The sequence below is a fragment of the Varroa destructor genome, unplaced genomic scaffold, assembly GCF_002443255.2.
Source record: "Varroa destructor unplaced genomic scaffold, Vdes_3.0 BEIS01000004.1, whole genome shotgun sequence".
NCBI classification, from domain to species: Eukaryota; Metazoa; Arthropoda; class Arachnida; order Mesostigmata; family Varroidae; genus Varroa; species Varroa destructor.
Genome location: NW_019211457.1, coordinates 21679289 through 21703866, shown reverse-complemented (window position 1 = coordinate 21703866; position 24578 = coordinate 21679289). Strand labels below are relative to the sequence as shown.

At 36.4% G+C, this 24578-nt stretch overlaps 3 protein-coding genes across 6 annotated transcripts in view; 1 reads left to right on the top strand and 2 right to left on the bottom strand.

The window, feature by feature from the left end:
• LOC111249779 (E3 ubiquitin-protein ligase HUWE1-like) overlaps positions 1-5987 on the bottom strand; it is a 54582-nt gene extending 48595 nt beyond the window's left edge. Inside the window, exons 1-2 of the mRNA XM_022804083.2 lie at positions 5291-5987; positions 824-922 (exon numbers count right to left, since the gene is read on the bottom strand). Coding sequence (XP_022659818.2) covers positions 824-922; positions 5291-5335 — 144 coding nt within the window. The 5' untranslated portion in view covers positions 5336-5987. The remainder of the gene's footprint in view (positions 1-823; positions 923-5290) is intronic.
• A 506-nt stretch (positions 5988-6493) lies between these two features.
• Positions 6494-17160, top strand: Prosalpha7 (proteasome alpha7 subunit). The gene is made up of 8 exons (XM_022805201.2): positions 6494-6662; positions 7724-7811; positions 8421-8516; positions 8888-9003; positions 9700-9882; positions 12745-12877; positions 15524-15604; positions 15783-17160. Exons 2-8 carry the CDS (start codon positions 7725-7727, stop codon positions 15849-15851), a joined length of 765 nt encoding a protein of 254 aa, XP_022660936.1. The 5' UTR covers positions 6494-6662; position 7724; the 3' UTR covers positions 15852-17160.
• An 886-nt stretch (positions 17161-18046) lies between these two features.
• Positions 18047-24578, bottom strand: part of Rchy1 (Ring finger and CHY zinc finger domain containing 1) — an 8211-nt gene continuing 1679 nt past the window's right edge. The window contains exons 1-6 of one of the 4 annotated variants that reach the window (XM_086987560.1): positions 24002-24535; positions 21983-22770; positions 20130-20558; positions 19374-20019; positions 18679-18903; positions 18047-18314 (exon numbers count right to left, since the gene is read on the bottom strand). In XM_086987560.1, the coding sequence (XP_086843686.1) occupies positions 18242-18314; positions 18679-18903; positions 19374-19981 (906 nt within the window). In that variant the 5' untranslated portion in view covers positions 19982-20019; positions 20130-20558; positions 21983-22770; positions 24002-24535 and the 3' untranslated portion in view covers positions 18047-18241. Of the gene's footprint in view, positions 18315-18678; positions 18904-19373; positions 20020-20129; positions 20559-21982; positions 22771-24001; positions 24536-24578 lie in introns of those variants that run through there. The other 3 variants (XM_022805198.2, XM_086987561.1, XM_022805199.2) reach the window with 3 other exon arrangements.

The following is a 24578-nucleotide window of genomic DNA, read 5'->3' as shown; positions in this document are numbered from 1 at the left end:
GAAGTTTAATCTAAATGGCACTGAAGTCCCAGGAGATCTAGATATAGCGCTCAGTACTAATAATAAATATTGATTCCTTTTACAGAGTTCTAAGTTGTTGGACAAATTTTCACTAATCGCCTAGTCAAAATGGCACTGAAGCAACATTCCACGGATGATGGTTATAAGTGAACGAGCAATCTAAGGTTATAATACACTATACCTGGTTTGGTTTTCTATCTAAAAAAAAAATCATTCGATTTTCAGAAAAGGGATCACAACACTTCAAACAGGGGCCACAAAACAGTTTCCTTTCACCTTTACTGACCACGAGACGGCAGAACCTGTAGAAAGCTTTCAACGATAAGATGGGTGTCTTCATACGACATACTGCTGCCGATTTAGGCAAAAATAAGTTTTATTTAGACGCCAAAATTGTGATTCTAAGCTTACGCTTCCGATTACATAGAAATACTGGTTGCAGCTCGTGCATAGATGATATTTTTTAATTTAGAATGTTACCATGTGTTTATTGTATAATGTGAATAACTGTCGTATGCGTGTACTTCTAGCTCAACTCTAATAACATGTGTTCTCGTGCTTTAAAATTGCCGGTGGGATGCAACCATCTTCACCAATTGACGACCCGTTATTTTTGTCACTTTTCCCATTTTATTCATATTGTGGAACAACAGGTAAACATGTCGATCAGCCCGATTTAGCTAGACGTTGTCTTACAAGGACTCAAAACCCAACGATCCTACCTTTTACCAAACTGCCCACCGCACTGACAATTTGTCTGCATCGTGGATATACAAAAACATAGTAGACAGTAGCTGTATACCTTTCCCCAATTCCATACTCGAAGTGAGGACAGCTCTCGTAGAAGTTCCTCTTCGGTGCAGCTTTTGAGCTTCTCGATGAGTATGGCGCAGTCTGAAGGCTGGAAATACATAAGAAAACGCAAATGAGACCCTATTGAAAAATTACCTGCATAATGCATCTGCATAATGAGTTTTCTAAAATTGACTGATTAAGAGATATTAAACGTTAAAGACAAAAATATCGAGCTTTAGTTTACCCACCTTTCAGCTAAACGTCTTCAGTTCTGAATTTTATAAGAGACGAAGCAGTTTCTCAATGTATTTAGTTGCCATTTCTAACAAAAGGATAGAGAGTTACATACCCAAAGTACTTTTAACTTATAGTAATTTTATGAGTAGGGTTGAATTTTATTAAGTTATGCTGTAGTTAAAAGATCACAAATGTTCATAGGAGAGTTTGGTAGTCGTCTACTTCGAGCGAACTCCGAACACAAGTATCTACTCCATTTTAAAAGACCACTTTCCAACTGGACTATGCAGATGTTTGGGTTCATAATTAAAAATGAATTTCTTAAATAAATCAGTGAAATTCTCAGGCAACACTATGACATATGAAATTCAGTCAAGCTGCTTTATTTTTTAGCGTCACAACAGAAGCTTTATTAACTGGATGAGACAGATCGAAACGGCTAGCTGACGGCATCCCCAGTCCAGACAATCACCAGTCCCAAAACGACATGAATCGTTCAGGCTTGTTTTCTTTGGTATTTTCATATTACTTGTCTCAAAAGTTGTATCTCTCTGGATGAGGTGCCTAAGGCGCGATGGCATGGCGAAACCCGAATCAATCCTGATGACCAATACATATATATCACATACATCCTGACTAATACATAACAGTATATGTATTATTAATTATTAATCTTGTAATTTAAGTTTATCTCGTTGCCAGAAGCTATACTACTAACAAATCTGTATTGAGCAGGCAATGGCGCTGCGTCACCTTGTATCGCCGGTATCGCGAAAACGGTATCGCTAATTCGAATTTGACCGTACGAGAAACGGAAGTGCGACTATAAAATTTTAAAAGCGATTTATTTTCAGTTGTGGTTCAGCAATAATATGTAGATATCGAAAAAATGTTCAGTACTGAGTTTTTTCATTAAGGAACGCCTCTATCATTTGGAAACAGACAAAAATAAACAAATCGATCAAAAATATACAATGAGTAATGACCTAAGCAAATTTGATTTAACTCCTTTTAATTTTTTAATTTAAGTGCCCTCTACCTGTTCCCACGTATGCAAAAAACGGTAAAAGGCTGGGACATCCTGTTTGGTTCAATACTACTAAAGTACTCAACTGTGCCTCACAAATATATTATATATCACACATTTAACGTAATTTCAGATTGCACTGCTTTGGTTCCACGTTGTAACGGAAATCTCTTTGCCACAAAAACGATATCCAAGTGAATCGGCTGAAAGCTAATTTCGCTTATGCGTGAATGCTCATGTATGCGTAAATCTAAGACTCGTGCCAGTAGTGCCGCAGTAGCTTGGATGGTTACGCCTCTAGCTGAGAGAGATGAAAAATCGCTGCTTTAAGTCCCGCTAATGACATGCTACACACAATGTGTAAATAAATAGATTTTTAGATATGAAAATGGATGTTGTTGATAATATATCAAGTTAAAGGCATTTCTCCATTTATGTGCATAGCCGAATATAAACTCAATTTCTCCAGGCTTTCCGTTGGCCAAAGATGTAGAGATGAAAGCGAATTTTTAAAGCAATGTAGTCTGTTGTTTTAGATCTGAATGCTGCTACCACTATCAAATACCAGTTTTGCATTGGCGAGGGTCAATAGTAACAACATTTCACAATAACAATTCTCACTTTCCTAATTTTCTTGTAAACAGATTTGGCCTGACATTAAACAATGAACGAGGTGTACTTCTCGAAAGTACTATGGCTACTGTCAACTCCGCAAGACACCCCTTCAAAACAAGGTGGTTTCTATTTTTTTTAGTTTGGCAAGACACCCCTTCATGTTAACCATATATTAGTTCAAATGCATTTTTATACATCTACAAGTATAGTACTTTGCGTATGTAGGGCTTGCACATTTAATTATGGTAACAATTGTTTCGCCATTAAGAAAGCTTCGCAAGGATTCAAGCAAATGATAATCAAGCAAGAAAAACAATAAAAAAAATAAGAAAAAAAAAAATTGAAAAAAGAAAAAGGCAGAACACATTCAGACTTAAATGATTTTTTTAACGCCATGAAAGTCACATGCAAAAAAAGGTAAATCTAACAGAGGCTTTTCACAGAGTTAACCCAAACGATACCGTCCTTATGCACTAGAAGCTCAAGCCTGACCGATCGATTCCAATACTAACAGAGTGGAGAGAGAATTGGCGAACAGGGAAACGCTACCTATGACTCAACTTTTTATGATGGTCATTTTTCAGTTTTATAGGCGGCTTCAAATACCTATCATTAAGTACCTTAATACCTGAAGTTAATATGAAGAAGCAAGATATTAATTTCGTTTACTTTGATTGATGATGAAGAATGAGCCCAACCTCTTACACTATGAGTGGGGTTCCATTAACAAAAGCACCCGAGTCTAGAAGCTCGTTTTGTAAGGTTAGCGAAATGCACTCAAACTAGTAACTACTGAAGCTTCATACAAGCGATATATCTTTTCAATATGAGTCGCTTTATTGCTTTAAAGAAAAACTATTTCAAACAAGGCTGCGGCCGCGGCTAGGAATCGGATTAAGGCTCGACTTCAGATAGTTAAGACTTCACTGTCACTGTGTATTAGAAATCAATTATTTGCTACCAAGATCTCATTTGTCGGGGACGAATCAAATAAAACCAAAGATTTAACATATTTAATATTGTCTTCAAAAGTCGCCTACGCTATAAAGTTCTATTAATTTTATTATCGGCTCTCTATAGAGTTCACGTGATTTTCAAGGCTTATGAGTAATTAGTTCGTGCTTGCTGTGCCTTTTTTCATGAAATACGGCCTCAAGGGAACCCATTTTACTAACATGTGAAAACCAAGCTTCGCAATAATCAGGAGTAAAAAAACGCTCCGAAAAGCAAGTAATACAAGATAATTTCTAAATGAAATCTATGGCATAGGCCTCTGGTGGATGTGCTGGCACTATGAAGTGGGTGCAAGACTGAACCTTACGAAGTACGTCTTTCGCCTCTTCTCGTAAATAATGATCATCGGACTGCGGTACTTGATAATCGGACCCCATAACTCCATTTGACTACTTTTCATGAGCCTTCATTACAAAGATAACAGAATCAGTCTCGCAAATCTCTATATGAACTTTTTGAGTCCCTCCCCCAACAATTTCTAAAACAGTGAGGTAAAAAAAATAGGCTTGCATAAAAAATGGATAACACTAACAGTTATATTACCTGTCAATACAAAGATATGTTTATGCTTGCTTATGAATTTGCATGACCGTAGAAAAAATGCCGGACGTTGAAATACTTGTAAGTATGCTTCATGGGTTTCGATGCATGTGCTTCCATCAATATATCAATTTATAGAGGCCAATACGATTTCGATAACATTGGATAGATATTGGTTTGACTGGACAGACTGAATAGATAGCAGTTTTCAAACAGAGCGAAATATACGAACTTCTCACCTTTTTGAAACTGTTTGGCCAAACTCTAAAAATGACAATTTTTACATTTTGAAAACCAGGCATGTAATATACGGCGTCACCGTACTAGGGTCTTATATTTGTATAAAAAAAAATTATCGACAAAATTAAACATTTTAGGTTGTCACGGTCCTTGTCAAAATAAGTGAACCTAGTTTTTAGTTTATAATCCTAAGAATAATGTATACGCGGATGGCATTGTATCAAAAATGGCTCTTCTGTATTAAAAGCAAATTACAATAAAGAGCGCAGTTCTTAGCTCAAAATACCAGCCGACGGCTGAAAAATTATTTCTTAAATGCAAGGTGATGTTTTGATAACACATTCACCTATACTCATCAGCAAAACATTGCCTTATTACATTTTCTAAATGTACAAAGTCACATCCTACTTTATTTTTTCATTTATCGATTTGAAACTGGATCAGTTAAATCCGTCGATTCATACAATATCAAAGTTCTTTATGCTAAGTTAAACGCCTTCAGTCAAATTAAGAATTACGTAGTACATGAAGCTCCTGTATGTCCTGCACATAGTTTTTCTTAGATTTTTGTTAGTGCGGGAAAGACAATGTATTAATTAAATATCCTGAGAGCTGATTCTTGCATGATATTTATGCGAAAACCTGATGCCCTAAATCGCAACTCAATGGCATAAACATTATAATATAAACCTATACCTGCGCCATAATGATGGAACCCAATAGGTATTCCCCAAAGCTTTTTTTGTGCATCTTAGATGTATATATATTACACCAAACCACAAACACAACATGATAACTTACCACCTCTGAGGCGCCCTTCTTGAGTTTGCCCCTTTCAATTTTCATGTCTATGTCTTTCCCTTCTAAGTCCAAATTGGTGTGTTAGCTGTAAGCACACCGCTATCCGACGGAGCAAACGTTGTTGCGTTATTTTAATCTGATGACTGTAGACCACTCATCACCTCATCTCGACTGCCTTTCTTCTCAGACAGACAACGCCAAACGCCTTTGGCTCAACACCAGCAAAATGGCTTCAGTGTGCCGCGACTTGGGGGCCGGGTGACCAGCATGCCCCCGTCCCCAACGGCCAAGTCCCTGAGAACGGCAACTCGTCTATTCCCTATTAGTGATACAGTAACACAATTCAAGCTAGTGATACACGGTAGCGACGTCGTCAATATCCAACCGCAGTTAGTGCCTCAGCGACAAGTAACAGTCTTCCTTCGACAGTTCGATCGCACTTAAACCCTGGTGTCGGCCCTTCCACAGGTCGTGCGTTGCACCAAGTTCGTCGTCACCTCCACCTTACGGATCTTCTCCGCCGAAGGGTCAACTGAACCACGTTTTTCTGATAATAAGTCGGCCACTTCCAGCCGAACTAGACAAATGTAGTTGCACACTAGTAACTCGGTATATGTCTAATGGCAGCAAGCTATGCGTAGTCTGCCAGTTGCTGCTTGCAAAACCTACGACACCAGCAGTGGTGCTGTTGGCTGATAGATACAGATCAGAGCTACGTGCGCCAAGCTGCGCTAAGGTTTAAACATTATGGGGGCACCCGGATACCATATTAGCTGGCAGATTCAATTATATTTTGCATATTTTCAAACACTGCTGGATCATGCTGACAATTAAAGTAATGGTGAGCTATAAAACTAAGAAGTGAAAATAATATGACCTATCCTAGTCTTGGCTGTAAGTCAGTACCGTAAATGCAGCTGCTCCCGGAATTAGATGATGATAGGGCACTACTAGCTCTTGGCGTTTCGCGCTCAAATCGACAGGTGTGAAAATTCACTGTTCCTATTTAGTCAAGATTTATCCTCGGATAGCTAGTAGACCATTCGCCGTTTTAATTTGTGAACGATAAAATGAGCGTATTTTTTTTACAATATTTTCCAGAAGCTGGATAATCAGCGAAAAAAATTGAACGGTTATAATTAGAAACCGCCATATTTTAAAAATCGCCATTTTGTAACGTCTGCTGCGCTGTTGTTGTGAGTCGGCGAATCTCCACTCGAAGAATATCTCGTTCCGAAAGGAAGAGAAGTTGTTGTCATCCCTTATATAAGTTGTGTGTCAGTTCAGTACTTATTCATTTTCGAGATCGCTGTATCTTGCTACACGTATTAGGTTTAATAGTAGTAACGTTTTAAATTGCGTAACGCATTAAGTAAGTGATGTGTTTTTTACATAATGATGCTCCTACATGTTATTTCTATAATAGAGTTTCAAACGCGAAAACTATTTTGAACGGGTACAATTTAATTTACATAATGTATATTTCTTAACTTAAAGTAGATTTTTTTCCTTTAAAATTTAGTCTTTAGAAGTCAGTAATCAAATATTATTTAATAAATAAATATATTTATTAAATAATGCAAGACAGATTTAGTAATCATTTTGGGTTGTGTACCGAATTTGCTTTCTTTAAATTGAACCGAACGAACATAACGTATTATAAAAGATTGCACTATAAGGCTGTTAGGTCGTCAGCCGGAGCAAAAGCGTACCGATAAATGCTTATGAAAATTACACAAAGTGTTCGCTTATATTAGGAATGTGTAAAGTAATAATAATTAGGAATTGTAAAATTATAGTATTATGTATCGCTATGATTAATAATAATCAATGTTATTATTATCATCAGAACAAATACCGATTTCCAGAATCCTTACATACAAAATTATCTTTCTCAATAAGTAGTAATAATGATCACAACTTATGTTTGCCGAGGCTTGTTCAGTTTACGTAGATATATACAGTCGTGTTATAACATTGCCTTCTTTGTTTTTTATCTCAGACATAAATGTAAAAAATGTTAGATGCGCATTCGTTCTGAATAATACTGGTAGAAAGATGGATTTTTATATTTGTTTGTCAATGTTCAACCTTGTCATCTCAAAGTAGTTACTCTTTTAGTCGTTTTTTTTTATTTTTGCATTGACCGTGCAACTTGTGATCGTTTTGTTAGGAAAGTCTATCATAGATTAGGATCGTGATATAAGATTACATGTATATTTTGTATCACATTGTTAGTTTCGAAGGCTCTCATCTTTTTATATTAATCTAAAAACACATCAATGTGTTTTTTATCTATACTATTGCCTTAAACTTATATTAACAATCGCATGTACCGTCACTACCATTAGAAGTTCAATCCAAAGTTCGTAAATCTCCTATTCTATTTGTTCTCGACAATTTCGTTCCCAACGCGAATTTACTTTTTTACAGGATGACTTCTATCGGCACTGGTTACGATCTTTCTGCCGCTCAGTTTTCTCCTGATGGGCGCGTATTTCAAATAGAATATGCACTCAAGGTAATTTTAATGAGTAATAAATAAATCGCGCATTTAAAGATTCAACTAATTTTACCGGTATTACCTGATATTTAGTATCTTGAAGCATAAATAACATAAGAGTGCCAATAAATAGCGTATGAGCGCCCGTCACTACTATATTGTTTTGAAAATTAGATTTAGAATTTGTTTCGTTTTAAGTGAAATTTCTCGAATTGTTCTACAGATTATCTGGCATGTCATTCGTACTGCTGAAGTCGACACATAAAGCATCCACGTGCAATTTTTTTTATCTGGGACTTGTAGTGCTAACTTGTTCAAAGTTCAGTATGCTCGAGTAACGACCTCATTCGCACGAGCACTTCGAGTGCTTATTTACAAGTTTAACACGTTAAGCAGCATTCGTTTTTCAAAGCGTTCAAGAAGAAACTTATAACCTATGAACATAAGCGTGGAGAATTGCTTTGTATGGGCGCTCAAATTCTAAGAAACCATTCTGTGTAAATATGTACTAATTGCTTTTAAAGGCGTTTATTTTCTATAGTATAAGTCAATTATACTTACTGTAAAAAACATCTGCGAATTCGAAAGTCTGTAAACTTTTTTAAGGATATGATTTTTGTGTTGCAGGCTGTTGAAAACTCTGGAACAGCAATTGCGCTCCGTGGCAAAGATGGTGTCGTGTTCGCAGTAGAAAAACTTGTTACGTCCAAGCTCTATGAAAAGGCAATATAATTTTCTTTTATTATGTTGGTTCCTTCCATTGGTTTTCTGTCCCTTTTTGGCTAACATAAATTTACAAGATATATTAGTATCACATACTGTTTCGCTGAGCTTCTCATCGGTGCTTAAAGCAGATATTACTTCACTAGCTATATCTGGAAGTACTATTTAGTTGAACTTCATCTGTCTTAGATATATATATATTTAATATAAGTGTTCATATAAAAAGGAGTTCAAAGGTAAGAATAATTTCCTTATAAATTATGCAATCTGATATGATCGCATTTTGCAGATTGTGAGTGTTCCTAGAGTTACTTGTGCACGGTGAGGTCAAACTAAAGCACATGTATTATAAAATACAATTATTTTTTTAGGGAGCTAATAAACGCTTGTTCACAGTGGATCGACATGTAGGAATAGCCGTGGCTGGTTTGCTAGCTGACGCTAAACAAGTGGTTGAAAACGCTGCGCGGGAGGCCTCAAACTACAGGTATGAGGAGAGCAAATGTATATGCAGGTTTATTTAATTATTTTTAAGCGCACTCATATAAAATAGTTTATCATGTCAAGATCTTATACAAATTATTTGTTTACATTCGTGTAATATAATTTTTTCATGTTGTCGCTAGTCTTGCTGACGTGGAATCAAAAAACACACAAGGTGATTCTCAATGGCGACTTTATACATCTCATTTAAATCGTAAATTTGTGAGAAAGTCGTATTTGAAATGGTTCTGATTTACCTATTCTTGCTCACAATTGTCTCTAGCTACTTTTAAATTCCTACGACAAGAAAGCACTCGATAAAATTCGTGTATCATGTTATTCCATAATACGATTGTAATATATGGAAAATGGGGCGTCGTCGGAAAGAATATTTCTTGTTTATACGTCCACAAAAAAGCCTCGACAATTTAAGCATTTTAGATTTAGTTTGTCTGTGTATCACAAGTTTTTATTAGCAAACGAGCTCTAAATAGAATAGTTTTTAAAAAAGAAAACGGAGTTGGAATACATGAATACCACTTCATATTAACTACGTGCAAATCAAGTGGTATTTGCAAAGCTAGAAAATGTTTTTTTTTTACCTAATTCGTTACGCACGCATTTTTTTTTTATAGTTGTCTGATTTTACTGACTACACATTTATAGAACATATGTATCTCTGTGGATGACATTATATTAGGTCGGAATATGGCACACCAGTTCCTTTATCGTATTTGAAGGACCGGGTAGCCTTATACGTGCATGCGTATACGTTATACTCGGCAATCCGACCGTATGGTGCTGCAGCTCTCTTTGGCGCTTATGACGTGCAAGAAAAGCAAGCACGACTTTACTGCGTAGAGCCATCAGGCACTTGTTACGGGTACGTTTTAAAATAACATCGTATTAGGTAAAATTCTTTATTCTACTAGGGCGTATCCCTCTATGATTTTCAGTATAGAGCGTGACTGAAGCCTCTTCCTTTTTCTTATCGCAGTTTTGAATATGTTGTTTAAGAAGGTCAAAAAGTCTGTCTCTAAAAGCAGGTTCAAATGTGGAGTTATTAGTACATTATTACAGTGAGTAAAACGAAACTTATGAGGCCCAATACACAAGTATGATACATACAATAACTCTACCTCAGTACTTCAACAGTCCATAACAATAACTCCATTGCTAAATCTGTAAATACATGATCGCATTGCTTTTTATCTTGCTTGTGAGATCGAAGTTACTAAAATTAATGTTGTACAGAATGATCGCTTTAAATTGCGACAAACTTTGTCGTGTTATTTATCATAGTGGACATATGTACCATAAGAAGACCAGTTCCCTTTAAAACAAAGCCTAAAGCTCATTATGACGCAGGCAGAATATTTATCGTTATAATATGAGTGAAGGTCAATTATTGTCGAATAGTAATAAGTAAAAAAAAAGGCATTTTTGCCCAAAGACGACGTTTTACGTAATTGTCGATTTCCATGCGAATTTCAAAAAGTCTGAGGAAGATTTACATGAGGCCAAGCAGAAGATCCTCAATTGGATACGAAAAAAAAAAGCTAAAAAATTAACGAAATGTTGCGAAGAGCCAATTCTTATGATTTTAAATTTCAGCGCAAAATAGCGGTTATTTTTAAGAAAAGAGTGTCTGCTGTTATTCGAGTCGTCCATATAAGCTCCAGCAATTTGAACCCTTTTTTTCTGGGGCCCTTGGCCTACAACCATTCTGCAACCAAATATCAATTCTGCCGGACCATTCTGTGTGGAGCCTATTTAAGCAACACTTTAATGGGTTTTTACTTTTGCGCTCAATTACTATTGAAACGTTGTTCGCGGATTGGAGAAGGAATATTTAGAGAAAGACTAGTGAGTCCTTTAGGTTCCAAATTAAAGTTAGAGTAAAGTAAATAGAAATTATATCGATTAAACAAGACTATCATGATTTACATTTTTATTTCGTCCTTAGAATTTATCAAAATATTTGTTTTCGCAATAACAGCCTTTTTTTGAGTCTTTTTTGTCCCAATTTGAGCCAACTACACTGTATATGCTGTTGAAGGAAAAAAGTCAAATAAATTTTTCTTAAAGACATGCGTACATTGTATATAAGCCGATCCGTTTATAACTGAAATATATAAAAATATATATTAAAAAATTAAAATATACAAATTAAAAAGTGTAGTAACCTCTTATATAAAACAGACTAATACGAAGAGAATACCACCCCGATCCATGCACTTCTTTTGCACTTTGATCTATACTTTACTCTGTAATGCTCATTTACGTTCCGGATTTTCCATATGCCTGGTTTCTAGGATTGTAGTTAAACAAAAGCAGATGTCTCAACTAAATTTTTACATGGGCTAGAGGTGTCGCTTTTGATAATCATGTTTATTTAACAAAACTATTATTCAATATGATTACACTTTTAATTCGGGGTCTAAGCTGCTCACAAAAGTGTTTTAAATACTCCTTCTGCAAACGTAAAGGAGCATTTTTTAAAGTACGAATGAGTAAGCAACAATGTCACGCCTAGGTTTGTTCGACTCCCGCTTTATGACGGTCCATACATAGCAATTTAGCGGATTTAGAAGGGTATAATACAGTGGGCATATGTGTTCGTCCCAGAATATGTCCACATTCTTGAGCTGTCTATTCGGCGCTAACGGTTTAGTATAAACCAATAAACATATATTATCTTCCTTTAAACTTTTTGCTATTCATGGTCGTACAACAATTTGTAGATAGTGATGGTATATTTCTTTGATGGTATGTTATTCTTTTAAGAAAAAATACAAAACGAAGATTTTTTTTACAGGACATCTCTATCAAAACATGGCTATTGACAGGAAAATTGCTTTTACCTATAATGTTGAATCACGAGCACTTCTGCGATTGATTTTTGCATCCATGATATGTGTTTCAGTCAAAGACGAGTCGAAAATGCTAGAGCCGGCAACATCGATTAAATCTCTTAATTTTATTGACTCCAAAGTATATTTGTGAGTTTTATGGCATATGACGTGTAATTGAAGTTTTCGTGAATAATTCCTGACATGGTAGGCCTACCTATAGAAAGTGTTTTTGTGAACGACCTAATAGAAAGAGAACGATCGTCAAAAATGTACTTCTAGTGACTCCATGTTGTGGATTTTCCGTTATATTGTGTTGGAATTTGCTTCCGCGTTTTCTGCTCCCGAATGTGCACTTGCGATATCATACACTTAATGAATGTAACGGGTAATCCAAGAACTGTACTAACTCGTTGACGTTTTATTTAGTGCGAAGAGATTTGACAATAGCTGATCTTCACGCATAATGCAAAAGCGATCACTGACTTCCGCCATCATGAGGCTGCGGTTTAGTTTTAGAAAATACTGGCTTTTTTTAACATTATAAACGGTTAATTAACCCCTAGATCTTAAGACAAACAGCATGGCAATGTTTACCTGAAACTAGACGGATCATTCTGAGATCATCCGGAGAATATTTAATTTCGAGTCTGTATATAATTCTGTATCCCGGTTGTACTAAGTCAATTAGTTCAGGGAAATTAGAATATCTGACTCTAATACAACAATCCGTAAATGTATTGAAGTTAACTTGAATGTGTAATCAATATAAATTTTCATATAATTTACAATAGCGCAGTTTGCTTCAAAGCGTGTGAGGGCTGTGTTCATGCTTCAAAGTGTGAACCAGTTTGCGATAATGTGCATTATTTTATAACGCGGGCCATTTTTAGGTATTATGGTTGCGCAATCGGTAAAGCCAAACAGACCGCAAAAACTGAGATGGAGAAAATCAAGCTGGCCGAGATGACATGTCGACAGCTTGTAAAGGAGGCGGCTAAAATTATTTATGTAGTCCACGATGAGGTAAGTATATGCATGCTCCTGTCAAATAAAGAAAAATTATTCATTTTCGAGATGTAGTTTTTCAATGCGCACCAACTAAAAACAGGGTTGGAGTGAATGCTGGCCACACAATCTTGAAATATGATTTATAAATTCAGGGTATCTCTGAGTAATCGTCAATTATGGGTGCAAGATGTAAAGTAATTGTCTAGTAACAACTAGGCTTCAATTAAAACTATTTTACGTCAATTAGTCACCTTCGTTGGGTTTAATGTACATGTGCCACCGTTTTTCTGGTCGCTAGGTCAGGCTTTAAAGATGTTTTTTAGATTTTCTCTATTGTAAGATTTCTCCTTTAAGGTATTTTTGATACTTTAAAGACTTTGATCTGGTAAGTACTTATTAGATTTGATAATAGATTTCTCGCAGTTATCTCGATGGAACAGAAAACACCATATTTTTTATTCTTGTAACTTGCAAGTTATGTATCTTCCATCACTGTTCATAATTTTTTCTCATCTTTCCGCTAAATGATATAGGCTGTTTCACTAAAGGGCAGCGGGTTTTTTCTCGAAGAGGTCTTCCAACCACTTCCATCAACTACTTTCAGTTGATCCGTATCGAAGGTAAGGCTGCGAAAGCGAGTGCCCAATGAACGGGAAGGGTGAAAATCCGTCGGCCCAAGGTTTGAATATGGAAAGTGCATAACGTCCCGTTTAAAATCCAGGAAGACAGCTTTGACGATTTTTGCCGTGTGTAACTTCATATTATCATTGAGTAGGGTAACCTAACCTTGTCTGTTTGGCCCTTTATTTTAAATGGTTTAGTTGACTCAGTGCAACTGGACCAAATAAGCGTAGCTTTCAACCACCTGGTTTGTAATAAGTTCCAATGAATTAGGCCCTTGTAGCTCCCATAAGCGCGAACCATAGTCTCTTCCGAGTGAAGATCCAGTCGGAACGTAGATCCTTCAAAAATGTTTTCAGGCAATCTGAATCGAATTCGGTTAGCCGGAACGTGGGTGTATCTTACAGGTCCTAAAAACAAAATTTGGCAAATCATTTGTCTTGGCGGGGGCTTCGTGCTCAGAAAATGATTAGTACAGAAAGTGTATGAGCTAACCCTTGATACTTGTCGATTGTGTTTTTATCGTTACGTTACATCAGTATCTTACGTCTCATTCTTCCGTAATGACCCGTTGAACCAAACATATAACGTTCTTTTGACGGAGCTGATTTTGCTAGAAATTTAGGTCCTTCGGCGTAATCCTTGCTGTGAACCGTCTTGCCTCCAAATTATCCTCCCAAAAAAGAATGTGCAGGGATTTCGCTGCACTTCCAAACGACAAATGTTCGTGAGTAGTAGTGTGTTTATTATTACGGGGCTTGGTTGCTTGACCACGTCACTAATAGGGTTTACTTATAATCTTTCACTGGAAGCTGCCGCTGGCTGACGACGTTATGATTATCAAATTGTTGTCCACGTGCTTGTTGGTTTGCTAAGAGGTATCAGACAGTCAAACAATATGACTGACATTCAGTCAATCACTTGGACTCCCAGATATCCTATGTTGTACACCTGCATCAGACGCCGCACACAGGGTGTTTTAAGAATAGTAGTCAAAATTTTTAGGAATGGTAGAGCTCGATAAATATTGTTCCTTATAGGAATATAAGCGCCTACGCATTATTTCACTGTAGAACATTAACATGTATATGAAAGCGACATAACACATATATACTTGTGCTTTATTGGAGAGTTTTCCAAAAGATTTCATTTTAAAGCAAAAATATCATGCGTATAGGGTCAAAAGCTTTTAACCAGAGACAAAAGAACAAAGGCTCCGCTATCTCTGTAGCATGAATATAAAAAAAGGACTCATAAAAATTACAATTCTGAAAAAGAAAGCTTAATTTTGCGTGAAGTTTCAGATAGGTAGTTTTTCACGAGTGGAAAAATTGGTAATTATTCAAATTTATTTATTTTATTATGAAACTGTCGCAAGGCGATTTGCTCATTTTAACCATAGTAAATACAATAGGTTTCCTTATTGCCGATTCGCAAATACATAATGTTAAAAAATGAAAATCATACCTGGTGAATTTATTCCTGAAGTTCACGTTCTTTACTTAGAACATGTTTACTGCATAAATCCCAATTGCGTTATTTAACTCAGAACATATTCTACCAATGTATGTCTAAGCAAAACTGTACTTCTACAGAGTTATTATCTTGCTCCTTGCACAGATCAGCGTCGCTTGCGAAGGTCATGAATGCACCATTTGTTATTTGCTTTGCGTCCAACGCGTACTTTATGCAAGCATTTTTTGATTATGTATGCTGCTATATTATGAGCAATAGGTTGCTGTAAATCTCGATAAAAATTGGTATGTATTAGAATATAAATCGTGCTCGATGAAATTAAAGCATACGTAAACGAACTACGTCAACAGATTAATATAAATCGAGAATTCCAAACTAGTATGTCATAACGTCATCGTTGCAAACTCATTATTATTTTTGCATATGAATTACGGTAAACTATACGAGCTTTCCAGACAGTGAATTTACAACAGTTTAAATTACGTGTTTACACACATCAATCTTTACACTATTGTTTACTGAGAAAGTACTTAACGTTCCTCCTTTGCATGGATTTAATTTAAGGTCAAAGATAAAGACTTCGAATTGGAATTGAGCTGGGTATGTGAGGAGACAAACGGATTTCACCAATTTGTACCGCCAGAGGTAGGTTTTATTTTGGTGAACTGTGTTCAAGGAGAACCGCTAGTTCTGTGTACGTCCTACAATGTTGTGTTATTTATGGTTTTTACATAACTTAAAAAAGTAATTATGTACTGGTATTCATTGAATTATATTTCTTTTTATTTATTTTTGATATACTCGTGTTGCTTTAACATTACAGGTTTTGGCCGAAGCGGAGCATTTTGCCAAGCAAGCGATGGAGGAGGATTCTGATCAAGGAGAAGATTAAAAAACCTTACAATATCTCAAAAGTAACCGCGAGTTTTGAATCTAATGCGTTTTAAGTTGAAAACAAGTTTTCAATAAAAGGAGGGAATATTTTAAAAAAAGGCGAAATCAAACTTTCTGTGAGAATAAAATAGAATTTAAGATTGGCGGTTTAATATAAAAAGTTTTTGTTCCTTCTGAGTATATAAAGAAGTTGAAGTTCTATCATATGTAGCTTTTGCTAATAAAAACATTTCCATATCACAAGGTATATGATACATGATTTTGAAATTAGCCTTTCCCTTCCTTCTAGGCTGTTATTAGCCTAAAATAGAAGTTTTTTGATGCAATACAGTTCGCTTAAATTCATTGACTTTTCATGGTAATGAACGATGGGCCTTCAAAAACTCGGTTTTTCGCCCTTCCGAAAGAAACTTAAAATGTACCAGCACCGATAGACACCTGCGCTTTTTTCTTCATTAAAATCGATCTGTCGCTGAATATTTAATGCCTGTTCTGGCCAAAAGAAGTCAATGCGACACCACGGATCACGTCCATTGGGTTCTCATAAAATAATGAGACCTGACGCCGCTACTAATATTAACCGTCGTCATAAGGTCTGCTTTTATTGGCACCTCTGACCCATGAAGTCCTGCCTCTTTTGCTGATTTGAAAGCAAATACCCTTATCAGTGCTCAGACATGTAGATGATCTTTCACTCCCGGTCTCTTCAACCGTTTTCTGCAAGCGAGCAGATTTGTTAGTTTTAGGTTTTGTTGACATAATAGTTCAATTTTTCCACAGGTTTGGTGAGATATGTCCTTCTCTGCTATTTATCTAATTGCGTTGGAATAGGCTTGCACGCTGCAATCGAACTCTGCCCGTGTATGAATAGGCTAGACCACCTCCATGTTTCGAGCTTTCGTTTTGTCGCCGTTAGGCATTTCATAGGATGGCTGGCCCCCAGCACGAAATGAGGTATCTCTGTGCCTGGGATCGGACTTAAACCACTAGCGTGTACCTTAGGTCAGCAGGCATTACCCACTAGGTTATCACCGGGACTAACTAAATTTACAATGTCATGTACTATAATCGTTGATTTCATTACAAAAGGACAACTAAATTATTTTGAACAAGCCCTAACCGGACTATATATTTTGGTGTAGCTGCCATTTACTTTTTTAATCGCAAGTCATACATAATTTTTATTTTTTTCTCTTAAACAGCTCTAAATTGAGACGCGAGTGTTATGTATTTTTTTACCTTTTAGCAAAGCAAGTTGTATGGTGCTGAAAAATTATCAAAATAAATGTTCATGTCTTAAAAACAAAGCACTTAAATAATCATTGCGTGTTATGGACTATAAAATTGATATAGACTATAAGAGCCATATTGTATACCCAACCTGCATAGATAACATATAAAATCTCAAAAGTAGTCGACAGTCTTGTTGTTTTAGGTTATTTGCGTAGATGGAAAATAAAGTAGTTGACTTAGACAAAAAAACTATTTTTGATTAAGCAGTTAATGAGAAGTACAATTTAAAAAAAAAAACGACAGTAGCGTTTAATATAGATGACAAGAAATAAAAAAAACATTTAAAGCTGCCGAAAATTTGATCGGCTGAGCATATGTTGATGATAAAATTTAGTAAGATAGAATAAGATAATATAGTTATAACGCAGAGATATCGCACGATCATATGGACCAGTGGGTGGTAGCTCTAGCAATTTATTTTTTGTTGGGACATAACCCAAACCGTAGGAAAGAAAGCAAATTTCAGGAAGTTATTGAGGCTGCATAACGAGAGAAAAGTATTGCGCTAACATGCGGCGAGAAATTCTGATATATTAAAATTAGTCATTCAGCGATGCAGCGCAAAGAAAGCCTTGACAAACTAAGGAGAAAACGGGCCACTTCAAGTTTTGAGAACAGAGTTTAAAAGCTACGTGTTCTTCGCATTCGGAATTTTTGGCGACGACCGACGTTTGCATCTTACAGACATGGCATGAAACTTTCTTACTAGAGCGGGCCTGTGGCTTACATAAAATCTTAAGTGCAGGGTCACCAGAGTAAATTTTCTTGGTGTTTTTCTACTGGTCTCTTGTAATTTTGCGAATGCGCTTTTCCGAAGCCGATCTTTTAGTTTCGGATGAAACCTCACTTCAGAAAAAGTAAGCAAGCTCACAACCAGCAGCAGAACAATGCAACAAAAACTCAAGCAACCCAACCAATTTATTTTTTTCCAATATATGTAACTCCTATTTTAACAAACCAGCCGGCCTGTCGCTACATTCTTAATCTCTTTAAGTCGTTTGTTCCTTTTTATATAAGCCACAGTATCATCAGTTGACATACATAATAAATTATGGCATTGGGTTTATTTCATTAGGTATGTCAGGTTCAGGTGCGTCACTTCGATTTAGCAGAACTGACCTTACGGGAGATTGTTTTATTTAGACCTGTGTACTTCTTCGCGTCATTGCTGAAAAAACCAGTGAGCACAAACATTAGAGGAAAAACTACATAGTAATCAATATATTTAAAATAAAAAAACATAGGCGCGAACATTAATATAGTCAATACTATGGCTACAAGTTATATTGTAATAACCATTTTGTTACTCTCAATTAGCCGATTGAAAATTCATACGCGCTCATTACAGACACATAATAATAGATTTATAATAAACTATTGTAGTTGCATAGGGCCTAAACACTAACAGTAAATACTAGCGTCTAAAAAAAATCCTATCTATCTATCAAGTGACCATGTATAACCTTGCGTTGGTTTGTATATTGTACAGAACAAAGTATTGTAAAGATATTTAGGTTGCTATAAATACTTACGCGCTCATTTTAGCCTTGTTTCTACAACCTTTACCGCCTTCCCAGTGAGCTGTTCGTTTTCCAGTAATAAAATTACTGCACTGTAAGCATGGTTTATCGTTCGAAAATGGCTGTTCTTTGGCGCAAAAACCACAAATCATGCGGGAGGCAAATTCAGCAGTGTGGTCGCTCTCCTGTTCGTTATGACAGTCATCACATGGATATGCTTTCCCGCAGCATGGGAATCTGAAAAAAGGATTGCTTATTTTTTAGCTCAGTATTCTTAATTAGCAGATTAAGCTATCTACACATGAAATTAAATTGCTTATTAAATTTTGGATCTAAATTGCAAAAAGATTCAGTTCGCTTTATGCTTTGCTTCTAAGTTCAGAGCTAGAAAGTCTCTCAGCTTTGTTTACAGAATAATCACTAAGAACTACTGTGTCACTGTTGAAAAGCTAACAAACTGTCCTTTAAGATACTTTTTATCGTCAGGTAGTTCCGCGTATTGCAGTTCCTTGTTGCTAACTTGGACCTTCATTTTATTATCAAAGCTTAACCTGTGCCTTATTTAAATCTCAGGTAATATAAATGAACATTCGAAGCCGATTTCTTTTTAAGACACGTGGTACTTGCGATTTCGCTTCATTTGTGTGTTTATCTAATGTGTTATTTGCTATTTAATGCTCTTAGTTTAGGGAGCGCTATAGACTTACCTAAACCATCGGAAACTCTTCTTATAGTGCTTACAAATGCCTTTGTTGGGAAGTGGTTTGCCTGCTTGGATAGCACTATCTTTATTTGCTTTTTTGACTTGCGAAGCTTTGATGTTGGCGTCGATAGCACACATGTCTATGAACTTGATCGAGTCGATTATGAGCTGCATCTTGATGCCGCATGTTAAACAATTAGACGACACACGTTGACCCATATGAATTCCTTCAAATGGGTTCAATTTTAAGCAGCTTTGGCAATCTGCGTAAAAGTGGCAACGAGGTAACGCAACATCTCTTACTGTACAATCATCCAACTCGAGATAACCAACAACTGGGTTGAACTGTAATAATATACATGGCCGAAAACACGCCTCTAGCTTTGTTTGACACCTTGCGCAAGAGGTTACTGCGCGTCGTGCAGGGAACAACTGGAAATCGGCAATCTTCTTGCATTTCTTACATTGAACCGATATGAAAAAGCGATCGCAAATTAAGAACGACACCGACTCCGAAAGATCAACGTGTCGAAACTTAATTTCAATGCCCTTACGCACCGCGGAATGGGGATCGTAGTTGTTTAGAATTTTAGCTAGTTGGTTGCTATTCATTGCTCTCTGATCTGATGAAGGAACTTTTGCAGTAATACCTGAAAAAAAAAAAAAAGCGGTGGCATATTTCATTTTAAGGGTAAAAGAGTTGAGAATGGTTGTTTTCTAATGAGATATACCCTGGTCTACATATAGTTAAGCCGCTGACCTTCGGCCCTGGAGTTACCAGCTGCATGAAACACTCTTCCAGTTCCAGCAGTCGTGCATGTGTTTGAGGTAAGGTTTTTAAAGTGCTTTCTTTTTCGGTCGTTTCTGTCTCAGTCCTCGGCTCCTAGCCCTTTTCTTTTACGAAATCTTCAGTGGTAGCAGACGTCTCAGTCTGCTGAACGGACTTGGAATCTACAAAAAGGACCGCGGGATGTTCTTAAAGTCCTATCTTCCGAAGGCTTTTGAGAAAGATCTCCTGAAAATTGCTGTCTATACGTCGTAAAAATTGTCGAAAGCAAAGGCCTGGCTTGTAGAAGAAGCTTATCCATTTTGCTGCTGCATTTTCGATACCCTTTTCGAGAAATGAGAAAGGGATATCATCAGGATTAATTGCAACTATAACGGAAGAATTCGGTGAAGAAAAATGTACCTGCAACAAAAAACACGAGAAGCATTAATCATTAAAGTGTTCCTCTTTGAAGGCTTTGCTAACAACAAGTTGGATTCTATTTTGCATGGCGAGGAGAATAATTTTTGGAGACTCCGCATTGCCGGATCATTAGTACAGGCGAAAGTGCCGATCATAACCCCAGATGCTGTCTCGTAGATGAAAAGTTGTAAGCTACGTCACCAAAGATTACACAAAAAAGGTGAGTGCTGGAACTGCGAAGATACGACCGGCTATAGGGCAAACTCTTTCGAATATTCACTCTATAGACAATAGAGTCTGATGCACTAGAAATTGAAGAAAAAACAGGAGTATTGAAAGTCAATGAGCCCAACATATGTTGGCTCATGTTCAAAAAAAAGCTAAGGCCACTTCAACGGCGAGAATGGCGATGCTCTAATATGGATTATACCAATTCTGACGGTACACGACAGGGCTAGGTCTACGCAAAAGTACAGAACGGTCCGATTACATCTAGGTACTACATGTCACCAAATACAAGCTTGGTATACTTTAAAGACTCTTTAGATGACGCAGATAAACAAAGAAAAAGACGAATATCATTAGTGAAGGGGATTTAAACGAGTATCGGAATGGAAGAGCAAAAACTATTGGGAGAGACCATAAACCGGCACAGTGACGGCTAAAAATATATTTGAGTGTGGGGAGGAAATATCTTTTATAAACCTCATATTCGGCGGGGATGAGATAAATGAGATGTTGGGAAATTGGAAGATGCTTAAAGGGGGCATTAGTAGTGAATATACCTCGATAAGCTAAGAGTACGGAGAAACGTCACAATAGAGATCCCGCTGGCATATACTCGCTGACAAGAAAGATGCGCCAGCCAACTGGACATGGAAAAGCTCAGGATGGAAAGAAACTAGGGGGGTGCGAAAATGTTTCTTTTTTTTACAGAAAGAACATTTTACACAAGTAGATAAAACAAATAAAAAAAAAAGATACACTATAGAAAAAAATAACGTTTTCTTTGTGTGTACCCAAGTTGCCTTATGTTCGTAGTTTATACTGTATAATTTACTATTGCTTAGACAGCAAAGTAGGAGGGTAGGACGATATTTAAAACAGATTCTATGTTGAAACTTACCTAAAATTAAATTCTTAGGCACCTATTTAAAAGAACGTACTTAGAAAGCCCGTAAAAGTCTTGTTGAATTATTTTCTTCTTTTTGACAAATACGTTAAAATGTTTTCTAACTCTCAGTAGTCTTTAGATTGTTGGCCTCATAATCATCTTTATTAAAAGCGGTCAGAGTAGATCAGATTATTAATCTAAGCCTAATCTGACCTAAGATAAATTAATCGACTAGGGGAAAATATTCAGTATTATCCAATATTATAAGTAATAAGGATTACTTTAAAGGTGTTTTCAGTGTAATACAAACCTTTAAATGTAAATGTTTTACATCAAAGGGCTAATCAGGAATTGATGGACTGAAGGTGAATTCGAATGTACCTCCACTATTTTCTTTGGCTTTAAGAAGGCGCTTAGGCCAGCCTTAGTTAATCGAGACTAACACAGTTCTTCGGTCGTAAATTCTTTCTTAGGTAATTCAACTACTCGTTCCTCCTTAACATTACTCATCTTGGACTAATGTTGAACTCATTATGTACCACCTAGAACGGCTGCTGGTCCTTTTTCCCATACCCTAAATTTCTTAAGCAGAATCCTGTGAACGGTTGCTTATACCGATTTTAGCTTTCGCGATCCAAAAACTCAAATGAAATTTATAGAAAGCTTGTTGACCATACTTTTACTTCCGCTTCGATCCTTGGGTCTACCGAAACATCGGTTGCATAATTGTTTTCCATTTTGATCGAGTAGAACCTTTTTTGTTTATTGGAGGCTTATGGCTTGTTGTGTATTCCTCTTAATATATCTTGTACTTCCCTACTTGCGACATATCGCCCTGAAATCTGCCATCGTTATGTGCTCGCAGTAGTTGAGAATGTACTATGTTTCTTACGGTCCCCTGTAAAACTTGCTTATGGTTGTCCCTCTATGCCTGCCGTTCATTGCTTTTGTGTTCTGATCTAAAAGGGTCGTTTTGCGAATATCGGTCTTTGCCGAAATCTCGAGGAGTGGAGGGATCAGGTTCTCTGTTAACACTCTGTCCACTCTGCTTCCTTCGTGCTCCTTTTAGTGATTGGTGAATTTCATTATTTCTTGTACCTGAAACGTAATAATCTACTTCGTTTTTATCTCTCTGAGGTCTGACTCTGTGATCTCGTTACTTTAATGCATCATAATTACTGCTAAGAAGCGGACGATAGTGAATCTTCACGACTAAATATAGTTCCATAGAGTTTCAACCATTTCAAAATGGGAAATATCGACAAATAAGCGAATGGGACGCACGTGAATTATACTAATAAGAATGCTGATCGTTGACTAAGCTTGTTTATTTTCTATTTATCCGCCAGTCTCTGGGGAAGCCCTTTAATGAATATATAAAGTATATTTTTATTATAAATTCACCTGGATAGTCTGTGCACATAAATATAAATTCTCATTTGCGGCCTGAAACTGGTAGTACATTGAAATACACAACTTTTATTATAGATGAAACTATAAATAGATACTAGCATATTAATACGTAAGTATGGCAAACTTCCTATTTGGTATTGTTGGACCGTCTTGTCTTTATTACGGCTACCGAGGATGACACCTTGTTCCTCCTTAACTTCACTGGTTGGCTTAGGTTATGTCGCTACTTTACAATTACATTAGGCCGAACAGCAAACTTTATATAAAAGTATACTATTAATATTAGACAACATTATTTGAAGTTGCTATGAGACAGAAGGACAGCCAATAATCAAGGACAAGCTAGGATAGACTTGAGGTACGTTCGTAGCTGTATAGTTAGTCTTAATGCGCACTGACAAGCATTTAAGCCTGTAGCTATAGTATCTCTCGGTACTGCTAGCGTCACTTTAATATAACCCACTGACAACATACAACATTTTTTTAAATGTGTGAAGGACGTGTTCGCGCAAGCAGACGACTGTTTATGCTGTACTCAGTTTTCATATACCTACACGGCAACTTCTGTTGTAAGACATAACTCTAATAACAAATGATTTTCATTAGGGCCTAGGTTGGACTACAAAGAAATGTTACTAATATATTTGTTGTTATAGCTGCCACAGCCATAGTTAATGTAGTTAAATAAGTTAACATAATCACTTTTTCGATCCCATCGATTAGTTGGTATTTATCAAAAATTCTTATTAAAGGTTTTTTAGATAGATTTTTAATACATATTCTTTATCTCTATACGCTGTCAGAAATGAAATACAACGAGTTTTTGTGGCAATACAATGCAGCATTGTGTTCTAAACGTCCAACAAAACAGTTCTTTCATTTTTTAAAAAAAAATTTCATTTTGGACTTCACCTACGTTTTACGAATATCACCGTAGCTGACGACGTTTCCCTTAAATCTGGTTTTTGTCACGAACATACAAAAAGTATCTCTTTTTATTTCAGGAAAACGAACTTCAACAACTATAAAATACAGCTGGAACCTCTGTTAACAACAACTAATCGAGTGCTGGGAGATGCAGTGCGATGCGGCTGTCGCAGGAATGAAGGCCAATACTTTCTATGTAACAACAGTTTAAAAAAGGAGGTAACATCCGGTTACATTATTTTTTTAAATGTCGGATTTTTTTTACAAATATTATTGGGACCGAAAGGTTGTTTTTTTTTTGATGGTACACATGTAACTTGTTTGCCTGCTAAACTTAGGAGCCCTTGGAATTGTTTAGGTGTGATATCGATTACAGATACGCTTCGTTTCGGGATTAGATGACTGCTGCCGCCCAACGTAATATTGCGATTGTATCAAAAGAGCACGTTTTTACTTCTGTGAACCTTTCGCCTGCGCAGTTAACCAACCCGCGTTTTATAATCTGCATTTCTCAGTATTAATAATCTATTAACGTGATTTTCTTTTATTTAATTAAAAAACATATA

Bases quoted from the DNA above. Each gene is read 5' to 3' on its own strand.
- Prosalpha7 (XM_022805201.2), top strand. From the start codon at position 7,725: ATGACTTCTATCGGCACTGGTTACGATCTTTCTGCCGCTCAGTTTTCT. The intron at 7,812-8,420 runs GTAATTTTAATG...TTTGTGTTGCAG, and splicing joins AAATAGAATATGCACTCAAG to GCTGTTGAAAACTCTGGAAC. The intron at 15,605-15,782 runs GTAGGTTTTATT...TTAACATTACAG, and splicing joins ACCAATTTGTACCGCCAGAG to GTTTTGGCCGAAGCGGAGCA.